The 26,460-nt window shown below is 37.2% G+C and overlaps 1 protein-coding gene across 4 annotated transcripts; it reads right to left on the bottom strand.

Moving 5' to 3' along the window:
- Window positions 1-759: 759 nt before the first annotated feature.
- Window positions 760-25,722, bottom strand: LOC149250463 (vesicle transport protein GOT1-like). Of its 4 annotated transcripts, XM_089459099.1 has the most exons (9): window positions 25,330-25,722; window positions 24,921-25,177; window positions 6,910-6,972; window positions 6,419-6,583; window positions 2,423-2,514; window positions 2,248-2,328; window positions 1,546-1,643; window positions 1,313-1,394; window positions 760-1,187 (listed from the first exon to the last, which is right to left on the bottom strand). In XM_089459099.1, exons 4-9 carry the CDS (start codon window positions 6,447-6,449, stop codon window positions 1,149-1,151), a joined length of 423 nt encoding a protein of 140 aa, XP_089315225.1. In that variant the 5' UTR covers window positions 6,450-6,583; window positions 6,910-6,972; window positions 24,921-25,177; window positions 25,330-25,722; the 3' UTR covers window positions 760-1,148. The 4 variants fall into 4 exon arrangements, with proteins under 4 accessions (XP_089315225.1, XP_089315226.1, XP_089315224.1 ...); XM_089459100.1 differs by lacking the exon at window positions 6,910-6,972; XM_089459098.1 differs by lacking the exon at window positions 24,921-25,177.
- Window positions 25,723-26,460: the final 738 nt, after the last annotated feature.

Here is a 26,460-nt window from a genome sequence, read left to right as displayed (position 1 = left end):
AAGAGATTGTTGTTGAGAAAATATCTCAACAACACAATACACTCAACAAACAAATCTACCTATTTACTAATTTACTGATGTAAGCATTATTTCCAAATATCTTCATTTCTTTCCTTTCTTAGTTTAATTTCTTTCCTAGTTTAATAAGTGAATTTTCGTCTCCTACTACCTTCCCTAGCTAAGCTAGTAGGTGGGTGAGTCTTTCTTCTACTACTGGCTAACTTCCTTTCTTAGCTATTGTGAGTAGTGCCGTAGTAAGTAGAAGAGTATTAGATTAATGTAAGTAGAAGAGAATTAGATTAAGGTTATAGATTAAAAACTATGTTGCATGAGTTTCTGGAACGTGGGAACGTTGGGTACCAGGTGTCGGGAACTACTAGAAGTTTTCCCAAAATTTACAGAAAACTACTAATCCAGAGTGGTAATATTATATAATAATAAGAATATAAATATAAAAATATAATTATTTTTTTAATTATATAATTAAGGAATAGAATTTAACAATAGAACAAAACTTAGACCGAGAAATTAAACAGAGCCGCCAAATGAGCTATGCAAAACATCAAATTTACTGCGTAGCCGAAAAACCAAGTAAAGTCTTATTTCGAACCTGACCAAGGATAAGCCAATTAGTTACAATTTAATGGGATTATTCTTAGCGAAAATTTCAGGGGTTTAGAGTTTGATGCATGCATTGAATGTCGAAATCGCTCTACAACACAAACGCATATCTAAAGAGAGATGTTTTTTAGAATAATGTATTTCAAAGAATAAGCATTTTATTTGAATTTAAATGAATAGATCTGTTAAGCAAACTCGCGTAGACGGCTTTGAACCCCAAGATTTTTAAGAGCAATGTAGGTGCTTTTCACTTGACAATTAACTTGGAGAGAATTTATTCTAAGGATCACTATTTGAACTTCATCTATAAACCCCACACATTAAGTGTGAGGCTGATGTCTTACATTCAAATTATGCACTTGAAGGGAATAATCTGAAATGAAACTCGCTTAAAATGTAAACGTGTCCTTACAGATGGAACTGGAGAAAAATTAAACCAGTAACATATACAAAAGATCTTCAAACACGATTTCCCAGCGCATTGCTACTTAAAATGTATAACCCTTGCTTAAACATAGTTATATAGATTACACAGGGACCCTTCTCTGCCGAGAACGACTAAAAAGCTGCCAAACAATGCAAAATCTAGTTAGGTATCCAGAGAATGAATTAGCATACAATCCTATACGCTGCACATACTATAAACAATAGCTCAGATGTTTATCTGTATACATGTGTGTGTGTCACTTACCGAAACAAGAAATGGCTGTTGGAATATCCAACCAATAACAGGAATCCTCTGTAAAAAGACCACAACAGTGGGCCAGAAACCACTGCAAGAATAGGCAATGTAAAATTAAGCATCACAGAAACAGAATTTTATCTTTAACGTTTACCAAAACGCTGATCTTACTTCATCATGGAACAAAAATGAGTTACAGCTTAAATAAAAACAGATGAACAATTCATGTCATATAGACTAACCTGAAGAGAACAATAAATCCATATGCTTCCAAGATCATGCCAAAAAGAGCCCATCCAACAAGAACCAACAAGAATCCAATGATGAAGGATATAGTGCCCTGCGGTATATATGAACAAAATAAATGCATCCATTTGTTTCAAAGACCATGTTTTTATATATATAACAACATGATTTTTTCTGCCATGGGGGATGTAATTAAGGCATATATAATATATTGAATCATCTAACTACAGTGTGCAGCCAAATGCAAAGAACAACGATATAAGGACATGTTTAACCAGCATGATCTTGTAAAGTGGAAAAAAACTACCCATAATATTACTAATATATATATATATATATATATCCAAAAAGGTTTTCTGAACCAGTTGTCACCAATGTTGCTAGGCATTTCACTAGTTTTTTGCTGGCAGGTGCCCGGTTCAAATGCTCCTGGATAAGCTGCACTAGTCTTCTACCAATTGGTTTACTAGGAATGCCATCCACAAATATGAGGAAGCATCCTTTGGGTTTCCCCACAAAATTTTCCTCGGAAAAAATTAAATAAATACACACAAACAATTGACAAAAATCCTGAAAATATATAGAAATAAAATATCCAATCTTAAACTAATGAATTATATCATGCCAACATGGATGTAAATTGCAAAACAACAAAGAGCACAGGCAATACAGAATCAGAAGCTCTATAAACTGCATACCTTGTAATTCTGACGTTTCATAAAAAACTGTAAAGTTGACTTCACACCAATTGTCAATGCCAAACCAGACAAAAATAGGATCTGATAACATCACGAAACAACCATCCAGTTAGTTTGCTAGAGTTGCTTTCAAGCATACAACAATTCCCATAAGTCTTGAGCAGTGAGGACTTACATTTCCCATTGCCAACAGACCCTTGTCAAAGAAGAAAATGACTCCTAAAAATGAGAAAAGTACACCAAAGCCTGTAAGACCTATGCCAATTTCTGATTCACGCAGAAGATAAGGTTAGTCAAACTAATCAATCATGCCATGTAGCATGCTAACGTAATTGGATTATACTTATATGGCCAACAAAAACAGTAACATGGTAACTATCATGCTATATAGAACTAAGTTATCTCATAGTACGTATCCAGGCTACCAGTAAGAACTCATCTGTCAAAATACAAAATTTAGAGATGTGGCAGCAGTATATATCAGCGTTGCAATTATCACTGTCACGTAATTACAGCAACAATATTGGCAAAACTGAACTTGGCAATAATATTGACACAAAGTATCGCAACAATTTGCTCCTCTTGAAATTATCGTGAGACGAACCAAATTATTGCCCTGCTGTTTACAGTTTAAGATGTCAGTTCAGGGTTTTCAACCTCATTTGCAAATTTTGCCAAAAGGATCGAGCTCTGAGGCTAGTGTGACCATTTCCCGTCAAGCAAACAAGGAGAAATCTACTGTTTTCAATGCCATCAACTAAGCATTTGTGGACTAGGGATCTACTCCAATCTACCATATCCATATTCGCAGGTACATTAAAAATATGTGTGCGCGCACTTTCATTTTCATTGTTTTTCAATGATCTGGTATAGGATTTGCAAATTCCATTAGATATACCCCTTCGTGCCCTTTTTTAATGGGAAATTTAACACTTATGTGGCTACGATATTTTAATCACAACATTCTTTTGACTTTTTTGTGGATTTGGATTCTGAATTTCCCCATTTGTTTTGTGTCATAGATTTAAATTTTAAAAATTTAATTAGTACTCTACCAAATGGCAAAGACATTGATCCAATGTGGGAGTATGTTGAACCATGTGAGGGTGATAATAGAACAAAGCTGAGTTGCAAGCTGTGGAATAGAGATGTTTGACAAATCACCCACGTGAAATACCACCTTGCCAAACTCCTAGGGCATGTAGTGGGTATTTTCCCTATAGCTACCCCACACATTATCCTTATTACAAAGCACTCAATTCTTGATATTGCTAGGAAGAGAAATCAGAGGGAAGAATTGAGGAACTGCATGGAAACCACAAGCTTCTCAAGGGTGAGGGAAACCTAATCCTCGGCCACACCTTCTTAGTGCATTATGATTATCAAATAATCCTAATGGTATGCAGACACCTCATGATGATCATCTCGTGAGATGCATTTATTTTTGTTTTGATGTGATTTTGTATTAGTTTCTAAGACCTTATGACTGCAGGACAAATAGCATATTTCAGTGTTAATGATTGATGTACCATTTAACAACACTTAACACATTTTAGATTGCAGTTTTGTTCATATTTATATGACAATGTGTTTGTTTGATGTTAATGTTGCTTTGGAAGCTTAAAATTTTGAAAAAAAATATATATATTTTTGTATTTTTTTTTTTAAGTTTCCCAATAATTTCATATATTTTCCCCAATGATGCCAATAATTTAATTTTCAGACCCCCAGCAATAAATTGCTGATAACAATAAATGTAACATATGGGTGTGTAAAGCCTTTTAAGTGTAAGTAAAAGAACTATATGTCTAAGGATCACATCGTGATAGGAAAACTAGCTTGACTATAACTGGACCAGAAGTAGACTTTATTGAGATTCTACAGACATTTGTTATAACAATCGTTCTGTGTCAATATATGATTATGAACTCATATATTTAGAAAACAAGAAAAATAATCTCTATCCACATTAGCAATATCAAAAAAGCAGAAACTAGTGATGTTTTTCTTCTTAAAGTGCCCATATTATATTACATTACTAAACAGAAAATAGATATAGTGGTATATAATAGTATAAATTAGTGATGTAGGCAGCAACAATGTAGGCAATCCCTCCTCACATATACAATGTTGGAATTTGGAATGATAGTAATCTTCAAATATGATCATTTATATAATAGTATAAATTAGTGATGTACGCAGCAACAATGTAGGCAAACCCTCCTCACATATACAATGTTGGAATTTGGAATGATAGTAATCTTCAAATATGGTCATTTATGGCTAAGTGTCCTCTTTTTTGTATTTTTTATATATTTAACCAGGTCAACCTAGTCACCCTCTAGGAGTGTGTGCCCTTGTTTTGTGGTCCCATAACCCCCTTTTGAAGGCACACCTCCTTTCCTCAAGGGACACCTCACCTGAATAACATATAAATATAAATCTCACACTCTCAATGCTTCATCTCATAATATTGATTCACGGTGATTGTTTCTCTTTAGCCTAGGGGCACCATATCTTCTGTTTCTGTTGTTCATGAGTTCATTTTCTCTTCATGATGTGCTTATGGTTCATGTTGATGTAGGGTTCATTGGTGGTCTCATTCGATCTTTCTCTCTCTCCTGTGCTCTCAACATGATATCAAAGCAACTGTGAACTTCCTCTTCATTATGCAGCCCCTCATTTAAAGCCAATCTGGAGTTAAGAGCCCGATGCCAGTAAAAATTGCCCAAGAGCTGGTTCTAGGTCTGAAAGTTGGTGTTTTCAGCATGTTTTGAGACAACACAGTTTTCTAGGGTTTCTAGCCTCTTTCACTAGCATCCTTCTTCTTTGGCACTTTTTTGGTCCTTGCAGCAAAACCAATGAGACTTTTTGCAGTGCTGTACCCTCTTCTAGGCTGACGCACTATCTTTTTGCTGTCATTCAGCTAAAAATCTGTGGTTTTTACGACCAGCGCTGGTTCTATTCACCCAGACAATTTCTTGGTAGTGACATTTTCTGAATCACTGTTATTATATGGTTTCAAACCACTTCTGGGCCCCTTTAGTGGGTTCTCTTGCAGTCTTCACAATGACTTCTCTTTTCTGGACCAGATGGACTGCTTTGTTACACATGGTGGTGTACTCTACAAATAGACCTGTACCAGATTCAGAGTATGATACTCTTGTTATTGACTCCACAAATTTTGGAGATAAGCTGTACTTTATCATCCTTCTTCATGTCCCCATGCTAAGATTAAGGGAGGACACTGGAATGATGGTAATCTTCACATGTGGTTATTTATGGCTAAGCATCCTCTCTATTGTATTTTTTATATATTTGACTAGGTCCACCTAGCCACCCTCTTGGGGTGTGTACCCTTTTTTTGTGGGACGATAACCCCCTTTTGAAAGGATGCCTCCCTTCTTGAAAGGACATCTCACTCAAGTTGTGTATACATACACAATACAGGCTCTCATTTGTATCATCTCATCACATTGATTCACAGTGATTGACTCTTTAGCCTACAAGCACCATATCCTGTGTCTCTTGTTCATGGGTTCACCTTCTATTCTCTCTATAATGTGCTCATGATTCATGCTGATTTAGGGTTTTCTGGTGGTTCCATTCAATCATTCTCTCTCTTCTCTGATCTCAACACATGAGAAGTGCCGCCATGTCCCCCTTAGCCTCGATCTCTTCTATTGGCAACTTTATGAAAATAGTGAAATACTATGTAAAAAATGAAAAAAGATTAAACATGCATTTTTTACATATTTTGATACGTAGAACTATAATTTTATGATAATGCGTTCAGGAAATTCTAGCTGGTAGCATCATCAGAGCTGTGTCCGTTTTCTGTAATTAGATTCTAGGATGAGAGTCATTGTTAGGCGACTGCAAAGCATTTTTATACCTGCCTTTTTGCATGTTAAAACAGCTTTGAGAAAAATTGAACATCACAGAGAGAGACCGTTATACTTAAATCTACATGTAAAACTCTGTCATAAATCAAGTTAGTTAATCTGAAAAATTAAATTTCTAGTGAGATCAAACAAATATCCTGATTCCTGATAGAAATGAAATCTTTCACATATATCAAATAATACTTTTGCTGAACACATGAACACAGTTAACACAAGGTCATTTATAAATAATATTTAAAGTTGAGAAATAGATAAAATGAACTCACTTTTCCGATCATTCATCTCAAAGGAAACCATGGTGCAACCTCGAAAGGTTTTACTGGCAGTCTTGCTCTATCAAGCTCGGACCAAGTTTCAGCTATGGAGAAAAGAATTCCCTCCTTTTCTGATAGACAGGATAAACTCCTACAATCGCATTTCCAGACTTTTACCTGTCACATAATATCAATCAATTAGTATTTCAAAACCCTACAATTTCTATCTGAAGTGGTAAGCTTTTCCCATTCATCCTCTCATAGGGGTAGACAACTTGGAACATGTCCCAGGTCACCAGGACAACCCATTGTTAAACACATGGGCTAGTGCAACATCATCACAAAGAATGAATTTGGCAACTAATGAGTGCAATTTACATCTCAACCCTGAGTTTGACCAGCTCAAATAATAAAAAGTAACATGCTTTGAGCTACATGCAGGTTATAGTGTAATGCCTTACTTCCAAATTAAAATAAGCAATACAAAAAACGGTGATCACTACCTTTGCATCTGAGTAACTAGACGAAGTCTGAAGAGTTGTTCATAGACACAAGTGAAGAAACCGCTGAATAAGAGAAGAAGTACAAAAATACAAAAGAAAGTTTCTGAGTAACATAAGGAAAAATGGTACAGGTTCAGCAAATTGTCTAAATGTGTTTTAACTTCATATAACCCATGCATTTGTCAGCGTATACTGATAAGTAAAATGTAGCAGAAGTAGTGAAGTCCATACCTGGAACAAAGAAAATTCTGATCAAGTACAAATGTGTTGATTTTCTAATTGCAAACAAGACTAGAACAATTTTCGAACTGATAACTACTTCCAAGGATACAATTTGACTTTTTTAGAGCATTCCAACCATTACGCAGTTATACTTGAAAATTTCAATCATAAACTTCAATAGAGCAATAGAGATCACAGAAAACAATCAATCAAGAAACACCAAAATTTCTTGGGACAAAACCCCACATGGGGGAAAACCCAGTAATCTATCCTTATGAGAGATAGTTCAATTCATCAATAGTACATCAGAATATGCCAGTCAAAATGCCAACCTTGACCTCAATAATTTCCAAGTCAAAAGTAGTCAAATGAGAGAAAGTCAACACTGTTCAAAATCAAAGTCTGCACAAGAGGTCCAAATTTCAGCCTGAGCTAGCTGGCCAAAGGGGCCAAAATTTGGCCTGCAATTCCACAGTCAAAGTCTTGGTCAAACTTCATAAGTTAACCTGTGGTCAACTTTTGGTCAACAGCCCAGAACAGGAGCAGATCTTCAGTCAACAACCAGTCAACGAATCACAGAAAATTCAGCCTCCAAGTCCAGTCAAAAGCTCAGTCAAACAGCAGCTAGAATCCCCAAGTCAACACTGGTCAAAAGAGAAATAACAGATGGTCAAACTTCGCTACAAACTTCAGTCTTCTTTCTCCTTCACACGTGTGAACAGAACTCCTTGATTGATCGAATGAGTGAATGATGGATGGATGTCAAATGAGGTCAATCGAATGTCAATGTATATGTGAGCCAAGAGGTGGGTTTTGACCATAGGATCAAACCCCTTCAAGTGGTGGGGCCAACTTGTGCAAATGAGGCCAACTTGGACAGCTGGAATATAAATGATTTCTCCTTTGACTTTTGACTTTGCCAATGAAAATAACGACCGAATCTACCAAATTTCAACACTCCCTCTTACCTAGGGAGGTACTTTTCATTCTCTCTCTCAAGTTCAATCTCCCCGACCAATCCATTGGTCTCTTAGTGATGACCTAAGGGAGAGATCACAAAATCAATTGTACAAGTCTCATCATAAGGAAAGATACATAGCATCAAATTCATCCCACGAGCCAAACCCAATGGCATCAAGGTCAAAACCCAACTGACCATGGGATTAAATCGATGAGGCCAACCTCTCCAACCATATGAAATGGTTTCTGAGTCAAGCACAATGATTCAAGATAGTACACAAAATCAATCTTTCCGACTAAGTCCACTTGGTCTCTCAATCAAACACAATGACTCAAGGAAGAGAACTCAAAATCCGTGTCCCCAACAAAACCCACTGGTCTCTTAGTCAAACACAATCACTTAAGGGATCACTCTAAGCCTCAAAATGAAACTCCCCAACAACATTGGTTTCTTAGTGAATCTCAATGACTCAAGGGAGTAACCAGGACAACCATCCCAACCATAAACCATGGTCTCTCAGCTAAGCCCAAGGAAGATTGTCAATCTCATGATGCTATACAATCAATGCTCCCTCTCTCTAAGAGACGGATTCTCAACAACTCCAAGTTGTTCTTTGAAATAAGCAAACTTCATCTGGTACAGTGGCTTTGTCAAAACATCAGTAACCTGCTCATCAATGGGGATGTATTCTGAAGGAATTTCAACCCCCACTCTAGTTATCAGTTTTCCTTATCACTCCATGCATTTAGTTTTAAATCCAAACATGATAAAAATTCTAAAATTTGGAAATGACAATATTTTTCCGAAAACACAAATTTAGAGATTTCACAACAGTTGAAATTGCAAAAATAAAACACAGCAAAATTATGACAGCCACACACAGAAAATAACACAGTGATTTTTTGTCAATGTGACCCTAGAAAAACCCCCTACAACTCTTGGGGAAAGCCAATTTGAGATCTCTTCTTTATTTCTGAAAATGCTTTTATACAGAAACTGAAATACACAGTGAAAATTCCAGAAACCACAAATTACAACTTAACTCAATTTCCATGCTTAAACTCCACCTCGAAAATTGTGCCAATCAGCAAATAGCCAAAACAGAAATTTTTACATCAATAAAACAGCATTAAATGTTGTATGGCCTGCCTCGAAAAATGTGCCCAAAACTTGTTGTACTGGCTGTACGAATTTCAGCAGTATGGCTGCCTCGAAATTTGTGCCCAAATCTGCCTCAAAATTCGTGCCCTTTTTGCTTTCCCTCTTCTTTGATTTCTATGATGTCCCTCTTCCTCAATTTCTGTGCCTTTCTCCTACTGTACGGTTTTGCCTTGGGATGCGTGCCAATAAATGTTGCTGCCCAGATTTGCTGAAATGTCTCGTTGTTGTCCTTCACTTCCTCACTGCTCAGAAATTTTCTCCTTGCTCTCTCTTCTCTTTCTCTCAAATGCTCATAAAAGAATGAATGATCTTTTCCTCTTTTCTTCTCATTTTGTTCTCTAAATGACATTTTGGGTTACCTTAAGATCTAATGGCTGAGATTCATTTAGATCTAGGGATGAGAATAAATATGCATTTAATTCTCACTTTCTATTTTTTGACTCACCCACTTAGCCTTTTATTTCCATAGTCATTTTTTCACTTTCTAATTCTTAATTGACTTTAATAAAGTCACCTTTAAATTAGAATGTAACTTTACCACTTATAAAGTCACTTTTAAATTAATTTTACTTTACCACTTATAAAGTCACTTTAGGAGAAAAGTAAAAAAATAAATTTGGACACTTTTCCCTAGGCCAAAGAACAAGGTCTTAGGGAACCACTTGTCCTCTGTTACCCAAATTTTAACATATTCAAGCCTCACAGCTCCTCTCTGAACAATATTCCAGATATAATGATACTTGATCTCAATGTGCTTCGACATGTCATGAAAAATTGGATTCTCAGAAAACTTTACACAACTTTGATTGTCACAATATACAATAGTCGATTCCAACACCTTAGCAAATAGCTTTCAAAAGCCAAACTTCTTCACAACAAGTTGAACAGGCAATTATATACTCAGCTTCAACCATACTAAGAGCAACAGAAGTCTACTTCTTAATTGACCATGGTATCATAGCAGAGTCCAAGCTAAAACAAAAACTAGAAGTGCTCTTTCTATCTTCAGTGCATCTAGCCCAATCAACATTTGTAAAACCATGCAGTTGCCATTCTCAGTTTGAAACATATCTCAAACCATAATTCATAGTGCCACGTAGATATCTCAACATATGTTTCACTGCAACCCAATGCACATGACGAGGCTCAACCAAGAATTGGCTCAACATGTTCACAGTGTAGCAGATATCAGATCTAGTGTTCACTAGATAGTTCAATGAGTCAATCAATTTGCGATACAAAGAGGGATCAACCAAATCATAATCACAATCTCAAAACTTCTTCAAATTTGTAACCATGGGAGAGTCCATGGACTTGCAGTTAATCATGCCGAATTTATGAAGGACCTTAATGATGTATTTTCTTTTCCCAACAAATATTTCACCAAGATTTTTCCATATTTCCGATCCCAAATAGTAATGCACAAGAGCAAGATCCTTCATCTCAAATTTAGAAATCAGCGACCTCTTACACTGGACATTGAGATTCTCAGGGCCTGTCAAAAATATATCATCTACATATAGCACCAAAATCAAGGGCTCACCACCTTCAACAACTTTGAAGTACAAATTTGGATCAACATCCCTCTTTGTAAAACCAAGACTCAACAAATAGCTATCAATGTGAGAGTTCCATGCACGAGGAGCCTACTTAAGCCCATACAAGGGTTTCTTCAATTTACAAACATGTGTCTTTCTATTATGAATCTCAAAGCCTTGAGGTTGTTCAATATGTACTCATTAGAGAAATTTTGAGGTCAAAAATGGGCCTCAAGAAAAAATGTACAACAAAAATCAACTTTATAAGAACCAATAGAATTCAATATGATGATGTCAACCATGGGGAATGATTCACAATTTTTGGAGTAAAAAAGCAAAAAGATAAAAACAATAAAAAATAACTACTTTTTCAACTCATATTTTCAACTTATCTCCTTGTGATTTTACTCAAATTTCAAGCAGGAGCACTCGTTGGATGCGGAATTTAATTTTGCATCCAGCGAGCATCCATGTTGCATACTTTTGATGGACCCTACACGAAAATGTGAAATACATGAAAAAACATGATTGCAATCATGTTTTTTCATGTACTTCACATTTTTCATGTAGTAGGGTCCATCGAAAGTATGCAATGAGCAATCACATTTTTTCATGTATTTCACATTTTTCATGTAGTAGGGTCTATCGAAAGTATGCAACATGGGTACTTCTTAGATGCAAAATTAAATTTTGCATCCAACGAGTGCCCCACTCAAAATTTGAGTAAAATTGCAAGGAGATAAGTTGAAAATACAAGTTGAAAAAGTAGTTTTTTCTTTTTTCCCTACAAAACTTGTTGTGGTAATCTAATCTTATTTTATTATTTCCACTATTATTTTATAATATTCCTTAGGAGGCCCATTTTAGACTTCAAAATTTCTCTAATGTCTTCTTCAATGACTCCACTCAGAAAAGTAGTCTTCACATCCATTTGATGCAATTTCCAACCTGTAATAGAAGCAAGAGCAATAATAGATCTAATAGAAGAATACCTAGCAACAGGAGCAAATGTGTCTTCATAATCTTCTCCCTCTTTCTAGGAGAATCCACGAGCCACAAATCTTGCCTTGTACTTATCAATGCTTCCATCAGCGGCATGCTTGATTTTGTAGATCCATTTGGAAGACACAACAGATTTTCCTTCAAGTCTTGGCACGATTTCCCATACATCATTCTTCAATATGGCCTAGTACTATTCAATCATAGCATGTTTCCAAACTTGATGTTCAGTTGCCTCTTCATAGGTCGATGGCTCAAACTCAATGATCTTACTCATCAATGTTGCATAACCTGAATACTTCTTTGGCCTCTTGCTTTCTCTGAAGGTGCCACAAGGTGTTGCATGTCCTTCTGCTTCTTTTAAAGTTCTTTCAAGCCAAGTTGGTCTCTTTCTAGTCTCAAGTACAGTGACTCTTGTGAATCAACAAATTCATGTGGTTCATCTAACTCTTCAAGAGAATATTGATCCATAGGTTCAGGCTCTTTATGTTTCAATTCTACAATCTTAGGAGCCACCTGCATCTCATCATCAGAGTCCAAGTGTGATCCCTTGGACTTCCAGAAAGCAACATCCTCATCAAAAATGACATCATTGCAAGTTTCAATTGATCATTGTCCCGGTACATAGACTCTGAAAGACTGAATTTTCACTATAGCCAACAAAAGTTCCCTTCTTCCTGGAAGGTTCCGATTTTGTTTTTTCTCCTTGGGAACATGAACATAAACAAGACAACCAAAAATTCTCAAATGTTCAACATTAGGCTTCTCACCTATGAAGACTTCTTCAAGAATCTTATAATCCAAGATTCAGTGTGGACATCTATTTTGAACATAAACAGTTGTCTTTGAAGCTTCTCCCCATAGAAACATAGGCAACTCTTGATTATGAAGAATGGTTTTGGCAGCTTCCATAATAGTTTTGTTCTTCTTTTTAGCAACACCGTTTTGTTAGGGATTATAAGGAACTATCAGCTCCCTCTTAATTTTAGCATCCCTGCAGAAAGCAATCAGCTCCTTGGATACATACTCTCCTCCATTGGCAAATCTTAAAGTCTTGATCCCTCTTCTTGTAACATTTTCAACCTGTGCCTTAAATTGTTGAAACTTTTCAAACACTTCATCCTTGGATTTCAAGAAATAAATCCATGTTTTACGAGAGTAATCATCAATGAAAGTGACATAGTACAAATTGTCCACCCAAGGATTTGTTAGACATAGGTCCACAAACATCAAAATGAATAAGGTCCAAGATTCCTTTGGACTTACTATCACTGCTAATAAATCTTCTTTTGACATTTTTCCCAAGAGCACATCCTTTGAAAACTCTATCATGCTCAATCTTGATTTAAAGTACACCTTTAACAAAATCCTTCATTCAGTCAAAGCTTTATAATGAACATGGGTGTACCTTCAATGCCATAATTCACAAAGATCAAATGTGTTATGTATTAAAGCTTGAATTGAGCATCCAAGGAGACTATATAGGCCTCCTATTCATACACCAATGACGTTGGCAAATTCAAAGGAGGAGTCTTTCTTCCATACTAGAACTTGACCATCAACGAAGGCAACTCTATATCCTTTTTCTTCAAGAAATGAAATGGACAATAAATTCTTCTTCAAATTAGGAACATATAAAATTTGTTAATAGAGACATTACGTCTTGATTCCAATTGGAAGGATGATGAACCAATTCCCTTCACTTCATACTTGCCATTGTCTCCAAGCTCAACCCTTTGAGCTATCTTCTTTTCAACCAATTCAAAGAGATTCTCACGACTTCCAGTCATGTGCCTAGAGGCACCACTGTCCACCAACCAAATTTCATCATGACCTACAATAGAACCTGTAAAAGTAGAATAAAAGGAATATTCATCATTATCAGAATCCTTCCTAAGCCTCCTCTTCTTGTATGCAGGTTCATTAATATCAGTTGCAAAAGCATGTTGCTTCCCTTTCCTTTTTTCAATCATCATTCCTTTGAGGACACCTATTTTGATATTGACCATATGCTTGACAACGAAAACATTGAACAGTAGACATGTCCCTTCTTTCTTGAGAAGGAGGAGGAGATCTTCATTGTTGAGAAAGTCCTCTACCTAGAGCAAGTCTTCGAGCAGGTCTTCGAGCAGATCTTAAAGTAGGTCTTCTACTTGTATTTCTTTGAAATCTTCCAAAATTTCTTCTTCCCTTGCTATTCTTTGAGTGGGTTGCAAAAGCTTGAGAATCTTCACCTGGATTTGGAATCTTGCCTTTGGACATGAGCCTAGATTCTTCTTGAGTGCAAGCAGCCCATAGCTTATCAAAAGTAGCAGTTTCTCTTCCACTAATGCTTGATGCAAAAGAATCCCAAGAGTCAAGCAGACCATTGATTGCTATAGCTACTAGTTCTTTATCAGGTACCTCTTCTTCAATAGCTTTGAGTTGATCTCTTAATTGAGATATCCTTACAAAATATGATGCCAATGTATCATTCTTTGTCATCTTCACATCACGAAGTTGATTCCTTAGACTTATAGATTGACTAATATTGTTGATGGTGTATAAAGTTTAAACCAATGAGAGCAGCATACACTTCCTTGGGAGACTTGAGATCAGCAATAAAGGAATTAGATGGTCTCTAACAGATTTCACAATGATGTTCATAGCCAAGGTGTCATCTCCTTGGAACTTGTCTTTTCCCGCTTGATCAGTTGGTTTAGAAACCTTTCCTTTCACAATACCCAAAATGTTATGCCTTGCAAGAACAAGGTCAATTCTAGTCTTCCATGCTCTGAAGTTTGTAGCTCCTTCAAGTTTGTTTTTTGTTTTCATGAAGGAAATCCATGATGAAGATTACCAATCAAGACAAAAGATGCAGGATCTCAATGCTCTTCAAGGTGATCTCAATTCTCTTCAATGCTCTTTTTCTTCACCAAAGCTCTAATACCATGTTGATTTTCTAGTTGCAAACAAGACTAGAACAATTTTCAAACTGATAACTACTTCCAATGATACAATTTGACTTCTTTAGAGCATTCCAATCATTAAGTAGTTATACTTGAAAATTTCAACCATAAACTTCAATAGAGCAATAGAGATCACAGAACAATAAATCAAGAGACACCAAAATTTCTTGGGACAAAACCCCACAAGGGGGAAAACCGGTAATCTTTCCTTATGAGAGAGAGTTCAATTCATCAATAGTACATCAGAATATTCCAGTCAAAATGCCAACCTTGACCTCAATAATTTCCAAGTCAAAACTAGTCAAATGAGAGAGAAAAAGTCAACACAGTTCAAAGTCAAACTCTCCACAAGAGGGTCGAATTTCGGTCCTGAGATAGCTGGTCACAGGGGCCAAATTTCAGCCTCCAATTCCATAGTCAACGTCTTGGTCAAAATTCAGAAGTTGACATGCGGTCAACGGCCCAGAACAGGGGCAGATCTTCAGTCAACAACCAGTCAATGAATCACAGAAAGTTCGGCCTCCAAGTCTAGTCAAAAGCTCGGTCAGACAGCACCTAGAATGCCCAAGTCAACGCTGGTCAAAAGAGAAATGAGAGAAGGTCAAACTTCACTAGAAACTTCAGTCTTCTTTCTCTTTCGCACATGTGAACAGAACTCCTTGATTGATAGAATGAGTGAAGTGATGGATGGATGCCAAATGAGGTTAATCGAATGTCAATATATATGTGAGTCAAGAGGTGGATTTTGACCACAGGGTCAAACCCCTTCAAGTATTGGGGCCGACTTGTGCAAATGAGGCCGACTTGGACACCTGGAATATAAATGGTTTCTCCTTTGATTTTGCCAATGAAAATACCGACTGAAGCTACCAAATTTCAACAAAATGAACCACCAGAAAGTAGGACACAACAAAAATTGTCCATTTGTCATATTCAAAAATATAACTAGCAACGCAACAAATAAATTTAAACATTTACAACAGCTCTAAGGTCCTTTCAAATGAGATTGCCAAAGCAAAAATTCATTTCAATAATCCCAATAGCTTCTTACTGTGCAAAGGAAATTTATGATTTGAGTATCACACAACCTGCAAATCACAAAATTTGACCATCAAACAATCCTAAACCCACACAGAGTGACAGAACCCTAACTGTAATTTGTTGGCACAAACCTCGATTGATTTTCTGTTTTCACAAGTCAAATTCTTCCTTTCACTAACTTGATTATGAACAACATAAAATGAGAGCCTCTCCAAAAGCATTTTTATAAGCCATAAATTACCAAAAATAGGTTTAACGAAAGGTAAGCGTTTGTAGCTATTTCAGAAAACATGACATGCAACAACTGATTTATTAGATAAAAACAACCATCAGAGTCACTCTTGTCATTCAATCCCAAAAGGTATGCCTCTGTATTCTGATAGCCAAACATGTTATTGCAGAAAAATCTTCAGCATTCATGCATCTATAGGAGCTTTTTGTAACCTAAACATTTGTCCACCTTGTATTTACATATGGAAAATAACAGTGATGTTTTAACTGCTGAAATCATTTGGACATTTCAATGGACAACTAGAATGTAAAAAAGAGTGATTTTCAAGGTTTCTCTATCGAGCCAAGGGAAATGAGTAAAGGATGATAAGGAGATGCTTCATCATTGAACATTCCCTCTTTCAAGCTAAGTTACTCCAATTAAATCTTTTTTTGAGAATTTATCACATCAGAGCTTTCTTTTGGTAAGACACATTCTCATATAACTTCAAATAGGTGTTTTCTGTCAACATAAACCAAAGTAAAACTCAAGTATTTTCTCAAAGTGGGTAGTCAACTAAACCTCAAGCATTTGTTTAAAGTGGGTTGTGGACTAAACCTCGAGTATTCGCTCAAAGTGGGTTATGAACTAAACCTCAAGTATTTGCGTAGGTTGTGAACTTCTTTACAGGTCAAAAAAATTCAGTTCATTACTGTCATTTTATTTTTCCCTGACAAAAATTAGCACATTTCAGTGCAAAAACCCAAACATTTGATCTGCATTAAAATTTCAATCTAACTGACCCATTTTCACACAATTAAGTACAAGAAGAAATTCACATATTATTCTGTTTTATATTCTATTGGATAAATTTTGACCAATTGCACAAAATAATGCCAAGTTCTTAAAGTACTTCCTATATCTCATGAAAGGTGTTTTACTTCAAATAATTGGCAATCATTTTCCCTGGAAAATGGCTCTAAATCTAACAGTCCACTAGGCTCTCAATCTGTCAATTTAGAGTTATTTTGTTCAAGGAGGTGCATGTGTCTCAGCTGCAGTACATATTGTAAAACCAATTGTGCATTGCTTTACAAATCAAAGTCACCAATGGCAATTCAAGGCACACACTCTTGTGCCAAAAGTGTGTGCTTAACAACTGATGCTCAACATTCCACTGATCTCAAGGTGTCATAGGTCCTTCAAGGAGCTCTTACTACATGGATTTTGCATTTCAGGTGGAACTTGAAGGAAAAATAACTTGGGGCTGCTTTTCTTCTAGATGTTCCCATCACAATTTTCCAAACATTAATTGTGTAACAATCTAATGATAATCATATTTTCTGTCTAAAAGATTTAATTTCAAAAGTTGGAAAACTTCTACACTCTCTGGAGCATAAATTATGTATCTTGTAATGTAGCTTGTAAAATAAACTTCATTCTGGGGCAGGCTTTCTTCTATTCGAAGATTCAACAGGTTTAATTTGTGCCAATTTTATGATCTTTTCCCCCTGTCAAGCTGTTTTACTCCAATAATTTAACAACAATTCATATATCAGGGAATTTTCCAGAGCATACCCATTCTTCATGTAAAGATTACAATGCCAATTTCAACCAAATAACAACTTACAGAAAACCTACAACCTTATCTGCCTAGGTTTCATTTTCATAAACAGTTAAGACAACATTATTATCGATCTCTCTTGTTTCTCTTTATGACAGAAAGGTCCAAAAATTTAATGGATTTTATTGCATTTCTACCAAGGAACCAAGGAAAATCTCGTGGGGAAACCCCTGGGCACTTCCCTGCATTTCATGGATGGTACCTAGTGATCAGCAACAGAACATTTATATATAACAGTGGGCATTGATTTATGAAGTGCACGAATATAAAGATCTTCAACAGTAATATAATTCTCCAACCAATCATCAATAAACTAGGTCATCCAATGAATAGTAGATTCAACCAAAGATGCACAGTATTAATAGCACTTCAACTACTACTGTTCTAGATTGTTAACAGTAATATGATTCTATAGCAAAACCATAGAAGATAGGGCTGACTGCCCACACAACAGTAAATCGACCACCAATATACTTTGAGTGCAATGTCAAAATTCAGTAATCCAATCTTTTAACTGTAACTGGTTACTAGACTAATGTCTAACTACCAGCTAACTGTTCTGTTACCCTTGCTCCAAGTTCCTCCTGTGATGGGAAAATCCTAGCTGTAACAGCTGTGCTGACTGTCTTGCCACAAAGGTCCGAATTCCCTGCTCCTTCCTTCAACAATTCAACATGCCCTGTTCCACTGTTCCAAATCTGAAACCGCTGCCTCTTAAAAGACCAAGGGGGACCCTCGCTGCTTCAGGTAGCCCTGGGTTAGGGCTTTCTACCACCGAACAGTTTGACTGATACCAGATTGGCTGTGCTTGTGTTTCTGTTACCTGATCCGTCCTTACCCTCCAATCTGCTTCAGATATCAAACAGAAAATTTACTTCAGCCCTCCTGCGGCCTGCCATCCAACACAGAATCGTCTTGCTTCTTTTCAATGCCTTTCGTCCTTCAATGCTTTGCTGCCCTTGACGACCTTTGCTGGCTTGAGGCAGAGATAGCTGTTCAACGTCACCACAGAGATTTCTCCCTTACTAACCAAGATAGTGCTGAGTTGATTCAGCCTTCACATGGATAAGTTGTACCAGAACAGAGAAAAATGGTGTCTAGGTAAGGTGGGACCAGCTCCACCGAAACTAGACAAAAGGATTAGATAGGGCGGGATCACCTCCACCAAAGCTAATCAAGAAAAAGGGGTCTTAAACCCTCAGAGCCTCAGCTCAAGAAAACAAAGATATCCAATCCAAATCGATGATCCAGAATGATTCCAAGTCCCTATTAATTATCGATTTTCTCATGGGGTTCACTCTCATGTGAGGGGTTGCAAGTGCAACCCCCAATCTGGGATTTTTGCCCCAACCGACCCAAAATTTACCCAATGTTGCCCCCAAACATTGGATAATTGGGTTTTTCCTCTCTATCAAGACTATAGCCTACGGGATTGGATAGGCTATTCCGTTCTCCCATGGGCAATTAATCTATTTACAGTCTCCCCTTCCCAACATTGCTTGCCCTCAAGCAATGGCATGTCTAGGTGCCTCACAGACGTCATATTGAGCATACCAGCACCCCCTTTTTCCACTCGCAGTCTGATAAACATAATGCTGATGGGAAATGTCATCATGCAATAGTTGCTGCTCCTTCTTACTATATCATAGGTGAAAAAAATACAGCTGTGTCACTGCTGAAGTAGATTTTACTTCTCCTGATACAGTAGCACCTTCCCATAGTTCTAATAACGGCAGAAAATTGATAATAAGTTCATAACAGTCTCCACAAGATGCCCCTGTGTTTGCTGCTGTCTCCTCATTATTTATAGGTGACTTGTTCTCAATCTTTAAGACACTGTTTTCACATAATTTCACCCTTGCATAAGTAAAGAACCAATTAATCCTTGGAGGATCAATTGTTTTGGCAGTCTGTAATACAATAACGAAATTCTGAAATAAACTTGAGGCGGGAATCATATCCTTCTTGGGGACTAGATTTTCTCTTTCCATAGCTTTTGCTGTCCCAAAATAATTTGCAGCACAGCAAATTGCAGTATTGAGTGCAATATCAATTCTATAACAGAATGGGGCATATAGTTCAAGGGCATGAGCTTTTTCTGGAAAAAGGGCATGAGCTTTTTCTGGAAAAAGGGCATGAGCTTTTTCTGGAAAATCAGCAGCCTTTGCTACCCAATTCTGTAAACAATGGCTCTTACACAACACAGAAAATTTGTGTATAAAGAACTTAGCATTTTCCCTATTCATTTATATTGCCACATACCTTTTTTCATGCTTTTGATGGTGCTTCTTACAGCCAATATGTCTTGTGTTCCCTCTTATAAGACTGCCCTCAACCTCAGGAGAATCTGCTGCTGCGATCAGAATTTCTTTGGGGTCTTTGCCATCTGTCTTTGACCCGTTTTTGCCAACTAGCCGTTCCATATTTGTGCAACCTCCGATTTGAGGGTGAAGCTCCAACCTGACTTCAGCTGGTCTGTCATGTGAAGTTCTAATGAGCTTTTCCTGAGTGTAGATTCAGAGACAAAATATATCTGATCTTCATAGAAGATGATCTCATCTTCTACCTTGTACCTATCATCTTGGATGAATCCATCCAACAATTCGCAGGAAAAATTATTTTGGAATACTCTACTAAGAGGTGAGCTTTCCAATCCCTCGAGAATGTGCATGTTTCATGTTCAATGTTCTCTTTGCATCCCAACTCATAAGGTCGTAACTTGTCGATCTAGGGTCTGCACTCCTACAATCTGCACGCAAATTACTTCGTCTTGCTTAGGTACAGCCTACATTTGCTTGGTCGTTACAACTCGGGGGCCACCATTGGTCATGCCTCTTAGTACTACCTTGCTGCCATTTGAGTCTCGGAATTCCATTTCCATCGCTAGGTAGTTCATTAAGAATCTTCTTAGCGAGTACAACCATTGTACTCCTAACACCACATTAGTATCTGCCAATTATATCACATAAAAATCATGAGGAAGTGTATACTTACCTAATGTAACGCTCAAATGTGGAACTACCTGTGTGCATGTCATATGATACCCATCAGCTGCCCTCAATTCGAAGCCTTCAAATTCTTGGGCAAGGATGCCTCTACTTACCACCACGGCTGCATCAATGAAGTTGTGCGTTGCTCCACCATCAATCAACTCTATGATTCATTGGGCAAGGATGCCTCTCCTTACCACCACGGTTGCATCAATGAAGTTGTGCGTTGCTCCACCATCAATCAACTCTATGATTCATTGCCCTTGGATAGCATTGATTTTGAAGGTGTGATATTGAGGGACTCCTGAGAGAGTGGCAATATTACCTCCTTCAACTCTCGGACATGGCTTCTTAGCCTCTTCTAGGGATGGTGCTTCTTCAAAAATGCTAGGCTCCTTGCTTGGTGCCTGTGTTGTATCACTCTCATTGTCACTATCAGACAATACTTCAATGTAGTGAATCTTTCCCTTTCCCAAACATCAATGACCAGATTTCCATGGCTCTTTGCAAGTAAAGCAGAGCTTCTTTCTTCTAAGCTTGTTTCGAGCTTCTTCATCCAATCAGTCCTTCTTCTTTTCGTCCTTCTCAGATGTCTTCTTGTTCTTCTCCATCGAAGGGATTTGTGGAATGGGTGGACTCTTCAATTTTGGTGCTGCACCTCCCATATCTCGAGTCTTGGTGATGGCCTCCTGTAGGGTAGTGGGCCTAAAGGCCTCGACCCAACCATGTAGGGGTTCAACTAGACCTTCTACAAATAGCATGATCAACCTCTGCTCCGAGATGTCTATCACCCTGACTGTTGTTCGTTCAAATTTTGCAATGAAAGCCTTTGGTGTTCCAATCTGTTTGAATTGTGCCAATTCTCCAAAATGAATCTAAGGATCCTTTCGATCAAAATGTTTTATCAATCTTTAGATGAAGTCCATATAAGATGTTATGCCAAAGTTCCCCAAGCTGACCAATCCATGGAACCACCATTCATGTGCCTCCCCTTCCAAATGTAGTGTGGCAAATTGGATAGCGTCTGCTTCCTACATGGGATTTAGCCAGAAATAGGTGTCCAACGTTTGTACCCATGCCCTAGCTGAACTTTTGGTCGATCCATCAAAGGAGGGAATGGACAACTTCTCCATCTTGCACATTAGATCCTGATTTTGTTGTGCCTTGGGCTTGCTCCTGTACTTAATGCCATTGTATTCATTGAACGCCATGTGCACTCAAACATCTTCTCCCAAAGCTGCATATTCTCAGAAATACTCTGTAAAATCATTTTGGTCTACTGTCCCTTGGTTGGTTGTCGATTGGTTGTCCAAAAATTGAGGAACTAAGCGTCTATAATTACTTCCATCGATTGGCCTTGTGTTGGGTTGTGCAAAAAAACCAAGATTGTGGTTGTTGCTCCCCTCAACACCGATCTTGTTACCCACATTAGCAATATTGTTGCAGATGTAGTTTAAATTTCCCAAAGCTTGGGTAATGAGTTGTGTCCTTTGTTCTTGTCCCTAGGCAAATTGTTGTTGCCCTTGCACTAACAAACTAGTTATTTCTCTTTGCCCGTGAATTAGCACACGTAAGAGATCATTAATATTTGTCCCTCCTCATTCTTCCCTATCCCGCATGGTTGTATTGTGGTTAATTCTTTTCTTTCTGACTGTAACGTTACATGTATCCCCTAGAACTTGGAAGCATACAAGGCTCATACACTCACAAGCTAGCATAGTGCACAACTCGGATACCACTGTAACGTCCTAGGGTAATTTTTGCCCTTAGGATTTCACTTGAACTAGGGTGTTTAATGGATCAACAACAGAACATAATCATTCATTTATATATAACAGTAAGTGTTCATTTATAATGTGCATGAATATAAAGATCTTCAACAATAATATAATTCTCCAACCAATCATCGATTAACTAGGGCATCCAATGAACAGTAGATTCGACCAAAGATGCACAATATAGCACTTCAACTATTAATGTACTAGATTGTTAACAGTAATATTATTCTATAGCAAAAACACAAAAGATAAGGCTAATTGCCCACATAGTAGTAAATCGCCCAACAATATACTTTAAGTGCAATGTCAAAATTCTATAATCCAATCTTCTAACTATAACTGGTTACTAGACTAATGTCTAACTACCGGCTAACTGTTATGTTACCTTTGCTCCAAGTTCCACTTGTGATGGGGAAATCCTTGTTGTAACAGTTGTGTTGGTTGTCTTGCCACAGAGATTCGAATTCCCTTCTCCTACATTCAACAATTCAACATGCCCTGTTATGTTGTTCCAAGTTTGCAACCGTTGCCTCTTAAAAGATCAAGGGGGGCCCTCTTTGCTTCTGGTAGCCCTGGGTTAGAACTTTCTACCACCAAACAGTTTGATTGATCCTGGATTGGTTGTGCTAGTGTTTCTGTTACCTGATCCGTCCTTACCCTCCAACCCGCTTCAGCTGCCAAAAAGAAATTTACTTTGACCCTCCTGCGGCCTTACAGTCCAACACAGATTCGTCTTGCTGCTTTTCAATGCCTGTCGTTTTTCAATGCTTTGTTGCTCTTGATGACCTTTGTTGGCTTGAGGTAGAGATAGTTGTTCAATGTCACGAGAAATATTTCTCCCTTACTAACCAAGATAGTGTTGAGTTGGTTCACGTGGATAAATTGCACAAGAACAGAGAAAGATGGTGTCTAGTTAGGGTGGGATCACCTCCACCAAAGCTAATCAAGAAGAAATGGTCTTAAACCCTCAGAACCTTAACTCAAGAAAACAGAGATATCCAATCCAAATCGATGATCCAAAATGATTCCAACTCCCCTTTATTTATAGATTTTCTCATGTGGTTCACTCTCATGTGACGGGTTGCAAGTGCAACCAATGTGGGCTTTTTGCCCCAATCGACCCAAAATTTATCCAATGTTACCCCAAAACATTGGATAATTGGGTTATCCCCCTTCATCAAGACTATAGCCTACAGGGTTGGATAGGCTATTCCGTCCTCCCATATGCAATTAATCCATCGGGGACATTACAACCCATCAGTGTTGATTACAGTGCTTGGCGTGATGGGGGTATCAAGTGGGACCCTCTCAATAGAGGCAGCCAAAAGGTGGGATTGACCCTAAGACCTCCTTCATAAAGCTCAAAGCACTCAACCACTCAAGCTAGCCCACAAGGCTATAACAAATTTTATTTATGTCCAAAAATACCCTAAATTAATGGTAGCCATGGCCACATTTCTTCATTCTTAAAAACGCTCATGAAAGGGAAGAAAGGGAAGACAATTGTACATTAATCCATTTTTGTAAGTGATGTTTAAAAAACAGGTTGAAAGTGGATAACGAAGCTTCTCCGAAAGGGACTCAATCTAACCTCCAAGTACTCTTCGGTGTCTCAGTGCTTTTGATGAAGAAAGTCGACAGTCTTAAAAGAATGTGTTTAGACTAAAAATTCTCTAGTCTTGAATAAGTCACCATAAAAATCTCAATGCAGTGAGAAAAATTATAAGCATGAAAATCGTGACAAGTGAAAGTTTATGAGCAGGCAATATCAAACTCCCAAGCCACACCAACATTGTAGATGCCTAATATGCATGCAGTTAACTTCGACCCCTGATCTTCACAAACTCGAAAATAAAAAAAATTGAGTAGTATAAGTGGTGCGACTATATTTCTATATTAATTGGAGAAGTGACTACCACTGAGTTAAAATTGAAAGGACATAATGTGTTCTTGGTGATGCTTTGTAAGCTTACAAATGTTCCAACCACATTCATGATTAATGAATAACCTTTTCACGCATCGTCTCCATAAATTTCTCTGTTGTATTTATACATGATGTCTATGGCAAGAACGATGCAGAGACTTAAACACATTTAGAACTCCCTCCATGCTAAGTTGAATGCCAAGCATTCAAAATATGATTTCTTCGAAAAGCTAAAGTGATTAGGCACAGATTGAATGAAATACAGTCAACCCTGCAAAAAAATGTAGCTCTGAAGGAACACTGACAACCCTTTCTTGACAATATACAACAGGAAAGAAGCATCCGATGTTGCTGTCCTCAGATATTGCTAAAATACTAAGGTGCCAATTTTTGGAATGGAAATGGCAATGGAAGTAAGATACATGGAGGGAAAAGAAAAATAAAATTTACTCCCTCCAGGAGTGTACACCTCTCATCTAAGGATATGGGTTTCCTCGTTACACAAAAATTATGCTACCAATCATCTCATTCACTCAAATATTGTTTATTCCACGAATCTGGATGTAATAGAAGGTAAAATCCCCTTATAACTGATCACAAAAATAAGTGCATACCAGTGAAGATAATACATAAGGGGTTCAACATCTGGTCGTGATCCGCTCTTTTTCGTCTTTCATCTTCTATCTATCGTCTTTCTTTTGCAGTAAGCTACATCAGCAGTTAGGGCTCCGTATGTTTCCAGGGTTTTTTTATGTTTTGACACTTGTTCTCATAATAACGCCTATTATAAATTACAAGTTTCCAACGACTGCTGAAGTTATTCAAAATTGTTGTACAAGCAAGTGTTCCCATGAATTCCACTCATTTAAATCTGAACACAAAAACAGCAGATACCCGCAAAAGCAAGGTTTAAAAACACAAAACAGACCCCTGATAACTCGAAATATTACAGGGATCTCAGAGAATAAATAAATCCCTGAAAATTGTATTAAATTTCTCAAAACAATCAGAGAAACGCCGTACCTCTTTAAAGAACCGTGGATGGGATCGAATCGTATCGAATTGTTACGAAGAGTATCCTAGTGTTTCTATTCCAGAAATGAATTTCGGGGTCACCCAGGATGTGACGTTTAATTGCCCAAACTTGCTTCGTCGTCAAGAAAGCTGAGGGATGACTACGACTCCATATATATTTGGCCTAATTAGTCCTCTTAAGGGTTTCACCATGGCAGTGTATAAGCTCAGTGGTCAAATGTAACTCCGCCCATATTAGAGACTCACTTTCTTTGTTGCGGCAAAAGGCCAAATTCTGGCTTTTGCCAAGAGCGACAGCAATACAAAAGGCATCAAACTATGAGAGAGGCATGAGTACCGAGTGAAGTCACAAACTTCAAACTATCTTAAAGTCACAAACTTCAAACTATCTTTTAACTATAAGAATGAAGATGGGATGGTTTCGAAAAGAAAAGAATAACAATGGGAAAATTGAGGGTAGGTGACTCTAACCCAGCCATACATATAGTGATGGGAGTTTATATTGTCATGTGAGTGGAAATATTTCACAAAAGTTAATGGTGACTTGTGAAGTGGTTGAATGTGGAGCATTGTGATTAACCTTTTTGCATTTTAAGTTTGTTCAATAATATGTCATTTATTTATATGGGTGATAATTTAAGTTATTTGACACAATAATATGGAAGAAGGAGAATATGGAAATTTAAGTGTAGGATATAGGATATAAAAGACATAAAAATGTAAGTGTCAACCTCACACAATAATTTTGAATATCGGATATGATATATATAATAAATTAATAAATTAAATAGAGATAAATATTAAATTTTCTTTCTAGAATTTAGAAGCTAAAATATTTATGTGATGTTAATATAAATTTAATCATATAACTACTATTACATCGGTAATGATAAAATGACAACTCAAAATGTATTACATCTATATTGAGTCACTATTATCGTATGTACAAATGCCAATGGCAAATATAAAATAGGGTAGATATTAGGACCGTAGATAGAAGAATCTCATAGCTCATGACCGTCAATAGTCCTCCATGTCATCATCATCGAAATCAACATCATTGTCATTGCTTTCTCCTCCATTCTCCTCCTCTATATCCAATCCAATCTTTACATCTAT

This window comes from Pinus tabuliformis, chromosome 7 (genome assembly GCF_031772625.1).
Source record: "Pinus tabuliformis cultivar Carrire ecotype Pingquan chromosome 7, CPIR1, whole genome shotgun sequence".
Taxonomy (NCBI): Eukaryota; Viridiplantae; Streptophyta; class Pinopsida; order Pinales; family Pinaceae; genus Pinus; species Pinus tabuliformis.
This window is presented reverse-complemented; position numbering and strand designations above follow the sequence as displayed.